General features: G+C 40.8%; 1 protein-coding gene across 1 annotated transcript; it reads right to left on the reverse strand.

The window, feature by feature from the left end:
* Nucleotides 1–53: 53 nt before the first annotated feature.
* On the reverse strand, nucleotides 54–3,182 carry LOC131465930 (tetratricopeptide repeat protein 12-like). Its single transcript, XM_058638896.1, has one exon. It carries the CDS (start codon nucleotides 2,767–2,769, stop codon nucleotides 676–678), a length of 2,094 nt encoding a protein of 697 aa, XP_058494879.1. The 5' UTR covers nucleotides 2,770–3,182; the 3' UTR covers nucleotides 54–675.
* Between the last annotated feature and the right edge of the window lie 10,022 nt (nucleotides 3,183–13,204).

Genomic DNA, 13,204 nt, shown 5'->3' on the forward strand with positions numbered 1-13,204 from the left:
AGTGACCAGGAAAGATGGAGGTGACTTTTACATTAATTCACGTGTTTTTAGTTCATGTGTTTTATGCTGTAATTTCCATATGAATTATATTCTATAATGTTTTTGTGTCATATGTAAACTTATTTTAAATATTTAATTTGTTTAAAGGCTCCACATGTGACTCCACATTTATTGCAGTTGAACATCTGTAGGTACAAAGTTTGAACAGCAGGTGGCAGCAAATTTACATGTAAATATTTGACACTTCAATGCACAATCACATCGGTGCAATAATTTACATTAGGAAAAGTTCAAGTAGCATAAAATTGACAAATCAGAAAGCAGTAGACCAGCAGCTAAAAACACAGATTTTCTCAATGGACTTTGGTGCAGAGTTCTCAAGAATGGATTTGTGAATTAATTATTAGTTATACCAAAAGAGGCAACACTTATATATAATAATTGAATGATTGAGAGGCCCTGTTAGACATATCACATAATAACATTAGTTATGAAGGCCCCATGAAGACATCAGGGGTGGGTAACAGCCTAATACATACATATTAATTTGGGGTAGTAGTACAGAGGCTTGGGCTTCAGGGGCCCAAGCAGGCCCTGGTCCTGTTAAGCAATCCATCCTTACCAGGATGAGGATGTGCCTAAGTAATAACCCTAGTTGTATTTTCAGTCTCAAATTCATGTGATGAACTTCATACAGGAGTGCAGAACCTCAAAGCCGTGAAGTTCTCGAAGTCTGTTCAAATGCCTGGGCTCGGCCTGACACAGCTTCCCCAGAGCAATCGCCGCATTTTGCTGCACAGCCGTCCTCTTTGCGTCCCCTGCAGCGCGGCGTAGCAGCAGCAGCACAATATCAGTGTCCAGCAGACTGCTGGCGACTCGCTCCAACTGAAGGCAGTGAGTCAAGCAGAGGGTGGCATTTCCTGAGACCATGTCGTCACAGCTGGAAGCCAGCAAATGACGTAAAATAGATAGCTTTTTATCACACTTCACCAGCTCCTGCCGAGCCAAATGACTAGCAGCGGTGCACACTGTCAGAGTCTTCATGGCGTATTTAGAGGCAGTCTGCCCTGGTCTCTTCAGCAACCGGTACATGGTCCGAACCACGCCCCTCTGAATAACACGCTCAACAGCCTCAGAGGACTGAGGGAGCACGGTGCTCAGCACGCCAATGGCTCGAGTTATGACTCCTCCGTCAGTGTCCCTGAGCAGTTCCTGACAGAAGTCGCAGAGTGAAAGAGAGTGTTCCTGGACGGCCGGAGACGTCACCGTTGAAAGGCTGATGATTAATCCAAGCACGGGGTAAAGGATCTCCTTGAATTCATGTGCACTGCAGTGCCTGATGGAAAACAGGAAGGCCTTCCAACACTCTGAGTCGTGAGCAAGTTGATGACGAATAACGTCGTCTTGAGCCAAACATCCAATGGCTGAAATCAGAGACGGAAGAACATGACGATTGGACTCGCTGATATTTCTTAGGATTGTCGTCAATGGCTCAATGACGGAGTCGGTCAACACGTTCCTTAACTGAGTAAAAAGTTTTTTTTCTGCTGCAAAGTTCTCCAGAACGTTGACTGCCATGTTTTCTTGCTGCTGCTTTGAGATGCACGCCATGAGGTTCCTCACTAACACGTGCACATCCAGGCTTTCAATGGCCAGTTGTCTCCCGTGTGGCATCTGAGCAAACAAATGTAGTAATGACAGACATTCTCTCTGCACTGCAACACTCTCTGATGCTATCAAATACACAGTGGCTTGTCTCGTCACTGGGCATTTCAGTAACATCTTCTGGTTTTCGGCATTCCCGTCACAAATAACCCTCCATAATTTCAGAACAGACACACATAACCTTTGGCTGTGCTTGTCTTTTGTTTTCTCCAGCAGGCATCTCTTCACCGTGTCGTTTCTGCAGATGATGCTAAAGCCATTGTTCAATCTGAAAAGGGTCTGACCTGTCGAGTCACGAACTGCTTCTAACAGAATCTGCAAGCCTCCGCAGTAAAAGAGCGTCATCTGACCAGGCTTTGAAAGCTTCTTGAGGACCTCGGGTACTGCTGTACCTTTCCTCTCGCCCTTATCAAACTCCTGCTTTGCATTCACCTCCTGAGTCTCTCTTTCCTCCTCCATATTCACCTGTGTCACGTGTTCTTCTACCATTTTCTTCCGTCCAGGTTCAATTTCCGCTATCTTCTCAAAGCAGCGCCTTGACTCACTGTAGTCCTTCAATTCCAGGTAGGCTTTGCCCATGTGGAAGTAGGCTTTAATGCACCTGTCGTTGCACTTCAGCGCCCACTCGCAGTCACTGATGGCCTCCTTGTGCTTTCCCAGCTTGATGTAGGACTGAGCTCGGTTGGTGTACAGCTGCTGCATGTCCCGTAGTTCAGCCAAGCCGTCGCTGTAACATTTCACTGCAGATTCATAATCTCCGTCAGCGTAAGCTTTATTCCCCTCGTCTTTGAGCACGAGAGCTTTTTTTTGTTGAGCGATGCGCCTTTGTCTCCTGTCTTCAGCATCTCTCTCCATGTTCTTAATGAAGCTCTCTGGACTTTCACTCTGGGGACTAAACGACGGCTGGTCGGTTGAGCTTGTGTTGATTTTAGTCTTGTTCATTTTTGTCCTGCAGGGTTCGTCCATGGAGGCGATGTAGCAGTCGGCCTCCTTAATTGCTTTTTGCCTGGTGTCAGCATCAGAGGAGTTTAGATCCTTCACCAGCTCACTTATTTTATCAACATTCTTCAGCGCTCTCTCAAAATCTTCAAGTGCCTCCATCATGGGTTAAATGATTGAACAAGACTGTAGTTGGTGTTCCTCGTCTTCTTCTGTGCTTTCTCTTTGGGTGGTGGTGATTTAATGCAGTTTCCTTCACTTGTTCTCCTTAGCCTTAAGCTTCCCTTTACCTTAACGTCGCCCTCACCCTGTCTTAGTCCTTTGTCTCATGGCCACAGTCATTTACTGTTACAGTTCAAAGGCAAAGGACTGCCTTTGAACTGATTCCCAACACAAACTAAAGGCCACTTTTCAGACCAGGAGTTGAAAGAGTAGTGAAGGTAGAGAGTTCCAGGTGATTATGAGAAGAGACTGAGGAGACGATTAGAAGAGGGGAGGATGAGAAGATGATGAGTGGAGTGGCTCAATGGTTAAGACCGATACCCTGTATGCGAAAGACGTCATGGTCGCAAGTTCGATCCCACCCCTGACTGATTGTACTCAATTCCATTGTAAATGACATGTAATGTAATGAGGGTGAGAAGATGAAAGGATGAGGCTGAGGAGAGGGTAAGGCTTTTTTAAAACAATGTTTTATTATTAATAATGTACAAAAACAGTGGTCAGGAGTCATGTTATATTACACTGTCAATAATTCTGTATATATATATTTATATATTTATTCAAGATAATACAGTACCATGACGAATATGAAGACTATGAACATTTCATTATATGAGGTTTATAAGGATTTATAACGGTGTCATCTGTAAACTGGTAGATGAATAGACAGAATAATACTGTATACATGCTGGATTATGGTCTAAAGAGGGGATTAGAGTCCCCGTGTGAGAGCACTATAGCAGCCCCGACATGACGGTAAACCCTTTATTAGTTTCACTTTGTTTGGAGCCTTGCTCACAATAAGCATATTTAGTAAAAAATATGGTCAAATAAACAACCTTGTATCCTGAAATGTCTCTTTCCATACAGCTAAACAACAGCAGCAGCAGCAGCAGCATATAAATGATGGTGAACTATTTAAGGTTGGATTAGTGGAAAGATCCTGGTGTAGTTTAATATCATTAGTGTTAAAGTGATTTGCTCAGGGTTTTGAAATGTGGTTGTATGAAGAACTGACGCACAGTCACTGCTGTTAAGTGAATATTGGGGAATCATTTGTTGCACAATTTAAAGTCTGGGTCATCACAGGAGACGGTGACACTGGATAATGTCAATAAAAAGCATCACACCGTGAACAGAGTTGAATACCGTTGCACTTTTCCGTCATAGTAATATTTGCACTATTCTTGCACAAATGTTGTGAAATGTTGTGTTTTTCTACACAGCAGACACATTTTTCCAGTGCTGACGCTGGATTGAAACGTGATTTCCTTCGATCATTCAATCATTATTTACCTGCTATCAATATGTCGACCGACTATTTGTTTTCAACTCTGTATATTTTCCTTGTTTTCTTGAATATTTTGCACCATTTGCCTACTTTTATATTCGTACGTCATCTGATTAAGGAGCAACCACATTTGTGGTTTATGTATATATGTATAAATGTATATGTACATAAACTAAACATATAAAATGTACTGCCTGCTTAAAAACAGGCTGATGGAAAACAAACACCTCATGTATCAGTACTGTTAAGCAACCACACTTTAAAAGAACCTCAACTATTCCTCGTACATCGGTCCTGAGGGATTTGGTCACAAGTTCAGCTTCAAGTTTCGGTGTGAAAGCAGCCAAATGTGTCCTGAATGTGCCTTTAGAACCAGGGTCTCAAACCCAAAACAACCTGGGGGGCCACTAAGTATCTAGTCTGGTCAGAAGGGGAAAAAAATCCCAACATTTTCGTAAAAAAGCAGGGGTATTCAATCATGAGATCTGTTTTTTGGAGTGAAATATTTGGAATGCAAAAAAACTGGTGGCTAGTGGCTAGTTTGAGACCTCTGCTTAAGAACCACATTAGGAGGTGGTGTCTGCGACACAGAGACCTCTTTTCCTCCTGAAGCCAACACAGGAATACAAATATATTTAACAGCCACAAGCGGGCAACACTGCTGGTTGCAAAAAGATCCCCAATTTATATGGAACTCTGTAGATAAATGAGCCGCCTTATCACTTCATTTATACTATTTTGCTCTCCATCAGTAGTTTCAGCTTTCCTTCAATAGAGCATTTTTAGAGTGGACACCAGTGTGAATGACAGCTGGTATCGTCCAATAGCAGCCTGGTTGCAGGTAAAGCTTCGAAATAATTGTTGTTCAGATTTCTTCAATCCACAATCCAGCTGTGACCAGAACTCTCAGGACAGATGTTAACATCAAGTCTTAATAAATAATAAAAAAAAAAAAAACGACAGCTGCTGATGCAGTTTAGTTGTGTGGAAATATAACTTAAAATTAAAACATGTAAAATACTCTGATCAGAGAACTGTGTGTGTGTGTGTGTGAGATACAAGGCTACTTCATTGAGAAGAAAACATACTCAGAGCAGGTTCAATGCAAACACAGAATGAATAAATAAAAAATAACTTAAAACAATAAATACTCTTATGTACAGTAAGGCAACATGATGCATAGCATCTAACAGAGAAGTTAAGTCTGGACTTTGACAGAAGGCTTTAGAGACGACAGCGTGACAGAGACAATGTTTCATCAGTGTGTTAGAACTGCAGCAACATGAAGGAATATCTGACGACGCACACCTCAGGTCATTTTCCAATGTCAGCAGCGATGGTTGATTAACAAAGAAACTTTTGAAGAAGAAATATCACCATGACGTCGGTTATATTCCCCTTTCAGACATCGGGAGAAATCTGATATCTCAAGTGTCAGGTAGTTCACTAGAACCACACACACATGACTGAAGACATTATTCTCATTATATAACCTGGATCATTAATAAAGCAGCAAACACATATAATGCATGTATAGGTAAAGTGGAGCATATAGAAAACCTTAATTCAAATGACTGTTTTCATGTCGCGTTAAACTCACAGTCTCGGTGTCGTCCAGCAGAGAGCAGTGTCGATGTGCTCATACTTTTTTTCAATTCTGACCGCACAAGAGTTCAAGCACTACATCTAAAAGTAGGTGAGAGGCTGACTGAAACACACATTAGAGTTAGAATTATCGATTGGTTGTTGATTTTTTAAAAATAATTTGGTGCAAACAGTAACTAAGACTAAGACAGTAATGTCATCAGGGAGCGCTGATTTCCTCTTTCTGCTCTGGCCATAATTATCAGCTCCCTGTGTTCTTTCAGACTATCAAAATGTGTCATTTTGTGTCCTCCGTGTTTGAAATCCTTCACTTGGATTTAACGAAGTGACTTAAACTGAGACCACACGCTCTACACGCAGCAGGAGAGTGGCGGCTAAAAATGTTGATTTTTCTCCATGGGCTTTGGAGCAGGAGAGTAAACGCAAAACAAAGTTCAGTTTTCGGTTATAAAAGGCAGCGTAATGGCAATATATCAAGCTTACAAGCATATTCTTGAGAAGCTGGCAGCCAAAGTGATTCTACAGATGCATTTTTTGTTTAAGGGGAAACAGTAGAGTGACCTTATCACTACATGGACAACACAGTCAGAGACAGAGCTGGTGACACCTGCAGACTGACAGCTGATCCAGCTGTGCCGTCATCATCACTACTATCAGATGCACTACTAACAGACACTTATCTCCTCTCCCGTGTTTTCCTTACATCTCTCCCTCGTCTTGTCTTTCATAGAAGAGTCTGTGAAAGTTGCAGAAAGACCCTCACAACCCGGGTCTTCTTGCTGCAAATGCAAGCATGATAATTCATGCTCAACACTTTATTGTCCAGCTTTGGTGTACTTCTGTAGCAGTGCTACAGCGCCAAAGACAAATTATTCAACCTAACTCGAGCAAGACCAGTCGCCTACAGGTGAATTCCTCGAAGAGGGTGACAAAGAGGAGCAGCGTACAAACACTTTTCCTGTAGCTCTGTGTCAAAGGTGAAACAACACACCTTTAATTGAGTCCACAGCTGTCTGCTTCATTCATGTGTCGCATCTACGAAGCCAAAAGCGCACAGCTGTGAGCTGTTACAGCAACGTTTGGTTTAAATTTGCTACCAAAACTCTGTGAGTAAAACTGAGGCGTGCATGTGCTTTTACTACTTTACCGCTCGGCTTTGATCAAAGCCAGAGTACATCTTTTGTTTGATTTCAAAGAAAGGTCACTGCTCAGTAACAATGAGCTACGTCCGATGGGATTTGTTTTGGACCTGTACTCGTGATAATTGTGTCGGATAATTGTTCTGATGGTTTCTGTTTGGTTTCCAGCCTCTATTTTCCCCTGTCACAAAACATCAGATGGTGTAATTGAAAGCAAATGTGGGATCATGTGTGGGCTTGGCTGCGAGCATTCTTCAGATAATCTTCAACAACTCCAAACAGCAACTTAAAAAGCTGGAAGTCTTTCAGTGAGCTGAATAGCGTGAGGCCGAACCAACTGTACTCATAAAAAAGCCAAAGAGGTGCTTTGATATCTCAGTGTTACGTGTAAAGTACTCGTCAGAGACGCATGACACAAAGCAGGAAGAAGGCCAATACTTCACGCGGCTATTTTTAAGTCAAGTTTTCAAAGCGGCCGACACAAAAAGATTGAATGAACCCTGTCTCATCTCCGACATGGACAATATAACCCGGCAAATAAAAATGCAATACTCCATTGTAAATTTTTCCAGTCAAATGAGTCAAGGGTTGGAAACTGAAACTGCTTTTGGTGCTGGACCACAGTATATGTATATATGTATATCTATATACTTTATATATATAGATATATATATCTATATATATATAGATTTATATATATATTTTTTTTTAATCTATATATATATATATATATACATGTGGATATACATGTGGTCCTCATGTTTCATAAAGATCTCATAAACGTGAGGACCAGCCGGGCAAACTGAGGTGAAGCAAAACATGTAAAAATGTAATGACTATGAGTAGAACTGATCCTTGAATCCACATGACACTGCAGTAGTATCATTTAGAGTCAACATACAACATCATCTGGGTATATAAATATAACCCACAGTATTTAAAAATGTTGCATTATGTGCTGAATTTTTTATACGAAGGCAGTTTGAACTCACGCTCTGCCAACTGAAATTTGGGACATATGGAAAAACAGATTTCAGCTAACTGCTACAAAAAGCTCCACTAATGAAATCTATGCCTGCTTAAGTTTACAACATCTGCTTTATCTGGCCGTCAGACAGCCTTTTCATATAGAAACTGAACTAAAGAACCCAAATTTGAGCTTATGGGGTTCAAAGGGCGATTTTCCATTATACAGTTTTAGCACTACTTCGTCATTTTCCATTACTTCAGTGTTTGTACCTCCTCAACAAACAAACACTGACATTTCCTGTTGAAAATTGATGCGGAGACTGAGCTTTTTTACAAAACAACACAAGCTTCACTTTATTTTACAGGTTCAGTGTGGAAGTTGCATTTTGCAGGTGAACATTCTTCGGAGAAACTATGTAGCGTTTTGTTAGCATCAAAACTCAAAAGATGTGTAGTTCGACCATCGTGGACTACTGTAAAAACATGGTGGTCCAAAATGGCCGCCACTGAAGAACTGAAGCTGCTACTGGTACAAATATAAAAGTGTCATTCTGAAGTAGTAAAAAACTTACTTTTATTTACCAAACGGTCCTTTAAAGGGACTTTGATTTTATTCGGTGATTTTTGTGTCAAGTGGCGTAAATTAGTTTTTCCTTCTAAAAACCTGAACAATTTATTCAAGTTTAATACTCTTAACTCTGCTCTGTTCCTCACATTTACCACCACATTTTTACTGCAGTCATTACTTTATATTGCACTTCACACCGTATAAAGTTATCTTAGTAGCGGTCAATGCTACCGTGTCGATGCTTCGTTGCAAACCTGTGTAGGCAGCTCGTGCACTCTGCTCTGCAACAGTGACATTTTAACTGTTTTCACACTCGTGTTGTTTCAAGTTCAGGTCAACCGAGTCGTATCATGTCGCGGCCGCTCTGAAAATAGTCCACGTGGTGAAAGGCTGTCATTGAGGGTGATGTTTGGCTCATGTCATGACTATATTTGTGACGGCATTCTACTATGGTCCACTGACAGAGTTGTAAACAAGCTGTGCTAAAACGAGCGTGACCGCGGCCCGAACCGCTAGAAATGGAGTTAGTGGTTAGCAACGCAACTTTAGTTTCGAACCTAGCTGTTCGGGGTTTATGGTGGTGGTTCACGCCTTATCATCACCATGGCAACTTCACACTTTTATCTCTGTTGTCAAATAAAAGTTCTATCTATATCGGAACTCGGAAGTTGGAGCTGGGAGTGACAGAGAGAAGCCGGAAAATCCATGGATGCTAACGTAGCCACAACCTCTACACCAGAGGTCAATTTCATCGCTATATAAGTTATTTCTGTGTTTTCTTTAATGATTAGATTGATGTTGCATCATAAATGTTTATTATTGTGAACTATATATAGAGTTCCATATCAAAAAAAACAATTTTAGTGGGAAATTTCCTGGAAATATTGTCACAAATATTGTTTTTATGATATCACAATGGAATATCGTCATATAATTTTAAGCTAATATTATATCCCCAAAAAGTTCTTGACCGGTCCTCTCCTGACCAGACTAGATGCTCAGTGGCCCCCCAAGTCATTTGAGTTTCGTACTATGCGTACGACTGAAGTTGCATGAACAAAATGTATTAAATGAACATTATTATTATTATTGTTATTATTATTATCTTTATCTACCACAAGCTGACTGGTCTATTAATGTTTTTCTTTGAATGTTAGTAAGGACTCTTCCCTCATCGCTGTAGGACCCAACTTGGAATAATCCACCTTTCTCAGGAAGGATCATTGACTTTGAGAAGCACAAACTGTTCCCTCTGCTCGGTGTAAAGCCACAGTAGCTCCGGGGGATGCACTAAAAAAAACAAAACTAGTTCACCATGTCCAGGAAATCTCCTCATTATATGTATAAATCCAACAATAGTCTGGTGCCAAACCCAGGTTTTACAGAGCATGTGCACAGAAAGGAGGTGTACGTTGTTTGCGGCGTGTGAACAATCACAAATATGAAGCAGTCTACTGGCAGCAGAGCAACATATTTTACAAATGAAGAGCAAACTATGACACTCGTGAAACAATCCAGACTTAACGCAGCAGTTGCAGCAGCCAAGGGCAGCCAGTAAAAGTCACATAGTGTCAGTGTTTAAGCTAATTAATAACACCACTGCTCCCATCATTAGAGCATGAGCAAACTGTATATATATATGTGACTTTAATTACATTATTAAATATTTTCTTAAATGAATGCGTTGCCTATGCCATGGCCAGATGCTCATTGTCAGGAGAGACAAAACAGGCAAATGTTTGGGGGCCCTGAGGAGAAAAACAGGCCCCTGATTGTTGCTCTTTTATGCAGCAGAAATCCTTTCTTACCAGCACCATACAGTTAATAATCAGTTCACACTAGTGCTATAGTATGATGTCAGAATACAAAAGCACAATCAATATAATGGCTTTGACTCTGCTGCTGCCAAGAGTTTCAAACATTTAATGAAGATAAAAGGAGGAGGACCTGGTCACAGACATTAAAAAATAACAATAATACAGGATAAGACAAAAGGTTTGCTGGTCTCTGAACTGTCTGCTGCCCTACGAGACCCTCAGCTTCAGAAATAATTTGCAGATATCTCACTAATCACCCCTCATAGAATTCCCAGTGAATCATGGAGGCTATGCGTTGTTAAAACAAGGGAACTGGGTCATATTTAAGAAAAGTGGCCCTTTCTTGGGGGGTCTGTGTCGTGGTTTATTTTTTACTGTGATATATTACACTCTAATTGCACAACTGGACGTAAATGAGAAAAACAATTACAGTTAAAACCTCCTTAAATTTGCCTAAATTCAGCTACATGTGACATTTCGCTGTGTTCCATAAAAACATGGCTTCTTTTACTGTTAACAGCACTTCTGTTGTATTTGTTTCACAGAATATCTGGCATATTAGCTGTCGTTTATGCTAACTAGAGGCTAACAAGCCAACTAGCCAACAAGCCTTTGGAGCTCAAGCTAGCGTTTTCTAGCCGTGTTAAATGTAGGGTTGCCAACTGTCCCGTATTAGCCAGGACGTCCCATAATTTATTTGTCCCGTACGTGCCCTCTCTTGTCCCGTTTATTGACTGCTACGCTGATCTAACCACTGAATGATACAACAACAGCAGCAGTAGTGCTGATCACGACACACTCCACACCTCGCGCTGGGAGTCGAGGTGGGGCTATGAGTCCCGCATCAGTCGCACATGATCAGTATACTGTAAGTAAACGCGCAAATACATCCAAATTAAACTACAATGGATAAACCTGCAAAAAAGAAGAGACTGTGCAGCTACAACTCGTTATGGTAAGTTGAAGATGACATAGACCGGAAGCTCCAATTAACGCTGCGTTTGTGTGTGTATCTGCGTCATTACCTCGTTTATGAAACCCTAAAGTTTCAGAACAAACAGTTCAGCCACTGCTGAGAAAATAGTGTTGTATTGTTTTCCTGGGCTCTGTGAAGCGGATCGACACTTCCTTAATTTGATGTCGTCATCAGAAATCCTCACCACCGTAGCGCCTCCCGGTGCGGGCACTAGTCCGGGCACATCCGGTTGCGTACATTCAAGCGCAGAAGAAGAAGAACTACTCTCGTTGTAGCTGCTGAGATGCAGAGCATCCACCGTGCCAGAGGGGGAGCTGTGTATCTGAGAGCTGGCCTATCTATTACGTCACTTCCAGGTACCTGGCCAATCACAGGACAGTTGTAAAGCTCTCGTTGGCTGGCCAATCACAGCAACTGTTTGGTCTGAAACAGCGCGGCTGACGAGAGCGTCAGTGAGGAGATATTTTGATCGGCTCGTTTGCAGCGATTAGGAGGTTTTTAATCATGAAAACATGTTAATATATGTAAGTAGACCTCCATAACTAACATATATGTGTGATACAAGCATTCTATGTCACCTTTAAAAAGACGTGGGGTAAGCCTGTCAGTGGTGATTCAACGAAAGCCTTCAGCGCTTTATGTCGGAGGGAATTTTCAGTTGGCCAAACACAGATGGTGCACTTTCTGAGTCACTGCTATTTTATTCCTCTGCAAAACTGCTATCATTATGACAAATGCCTTAAAACAATACACTGTGTATTCAAACAAAACCATACTCGTCAACTTCTGTCCCTTATTTCATTATTTAAATGTCAACTGACACTTGTTTTTGATGTCACCTATGACTGATTTATGGTGGACATGTAAACAGAGGTTTCCAGACTAACTTTTTTCCCTCTGTTTATATTTGTAATGTATGTAAAATGGTTGCTGGGGGTGCTATTGGGTTACAATGGCTGTTAGCTAGCAGGCTAGCTGTTCATTATGTTGTCAAATCTTTCAATCTTCAATTTGAAATCATAAATCTGGCTATATGTTGCTGTGACACTATATTTTCAGTAAGTTAAGTTGAAATTATTCATATTTATGTTATAAATTCAAATGAATTGCAGTTGGCATATATGCAGTATTAGGATAAACACTGTGAAACCTGTTGAGTAATTTATACTGTTGCCTTGAGTGAATTATTTGTGTGTACAAATTGTTGTTTACAAAGGAATTAGTCATTCGTTTCGTCAGCTGTTGCCGTTGAATACAGAAGCTACTGAATGGACTCTGGTGGTGTTTCAGCTCTTCACTGTAATGAACAGCTGTTGGTTCACAAACAACCCGAGCAGACTCTTCAATAAGTGATAAGAGAGTCTTTGGATAATGACTTGTCGCTTCGCAGGATGGTGAATATTAACATTTCCATTTACTGGCTCAAATAAATAATAAGTGAAACACACATTAAGTCAAATGTATCCCTTCATACATGCTGGATATTTCAGCAACAAAATTATAACATGCAGTGAGCGTCTTCTGCACTATTATACAATAAGACGACCCTTATAAAGAATTTATAAATGGGTTATAATTAGTTGTTATATTTGTTGTAAATTTGTAAAGATGTTTAAACCTTTCAAATAATGTATGTATGTGCGAGTGCAAAGTGTTCACAATGCTGCATTTAATCTCAACGTTAAAAGGTTCAAAGGCAGATGAGAGATCCTACCACGGTTGCCATGCCAACCCATGAGTGCTCAAAGGCAGATGAGGGTGGTGTCAGTCTCCATTCATTCTCAATGGGGGGGAAAATTGCAGAAAAAGCTGAATTATTTTGAGTAAAGCAAGCTTCGATTTTCCCGACAAGCCAGATATTTGTATACCCAAATGAGTAAAACCACTGCCAAATAGTGAGCCTACATGAATCTGCACTATGAAGCCTCAGATCTTCTGTCATAATTATAATTTTCTATAAGACACTATTTTATACTGCCCTTTAATCAGATATTTGATAAATTACCAGCAAAT

This window comes from Solea solea, chromosome 9 (assembly GCF_958295425.1).
Source record: "Solea solea chromosome 9, fSolSol10.1, whole genome shotgun sequence".
Taxonomy (NCBI): Eukaryota; Metazoa; Chordata; class Actinopteri; order Pleuronectiformes; family Soleidae; genus Solea; species Solea solea.

Coding starts and splice junctions, on each gene's coding strand:
- LOC131465930 (XM_058638896.1), bottom strand. CDS start 2,769: ATGATGGAGGCACTTGAAGATTTTGAGAGAGCGCTGAAGAATGTTGAT.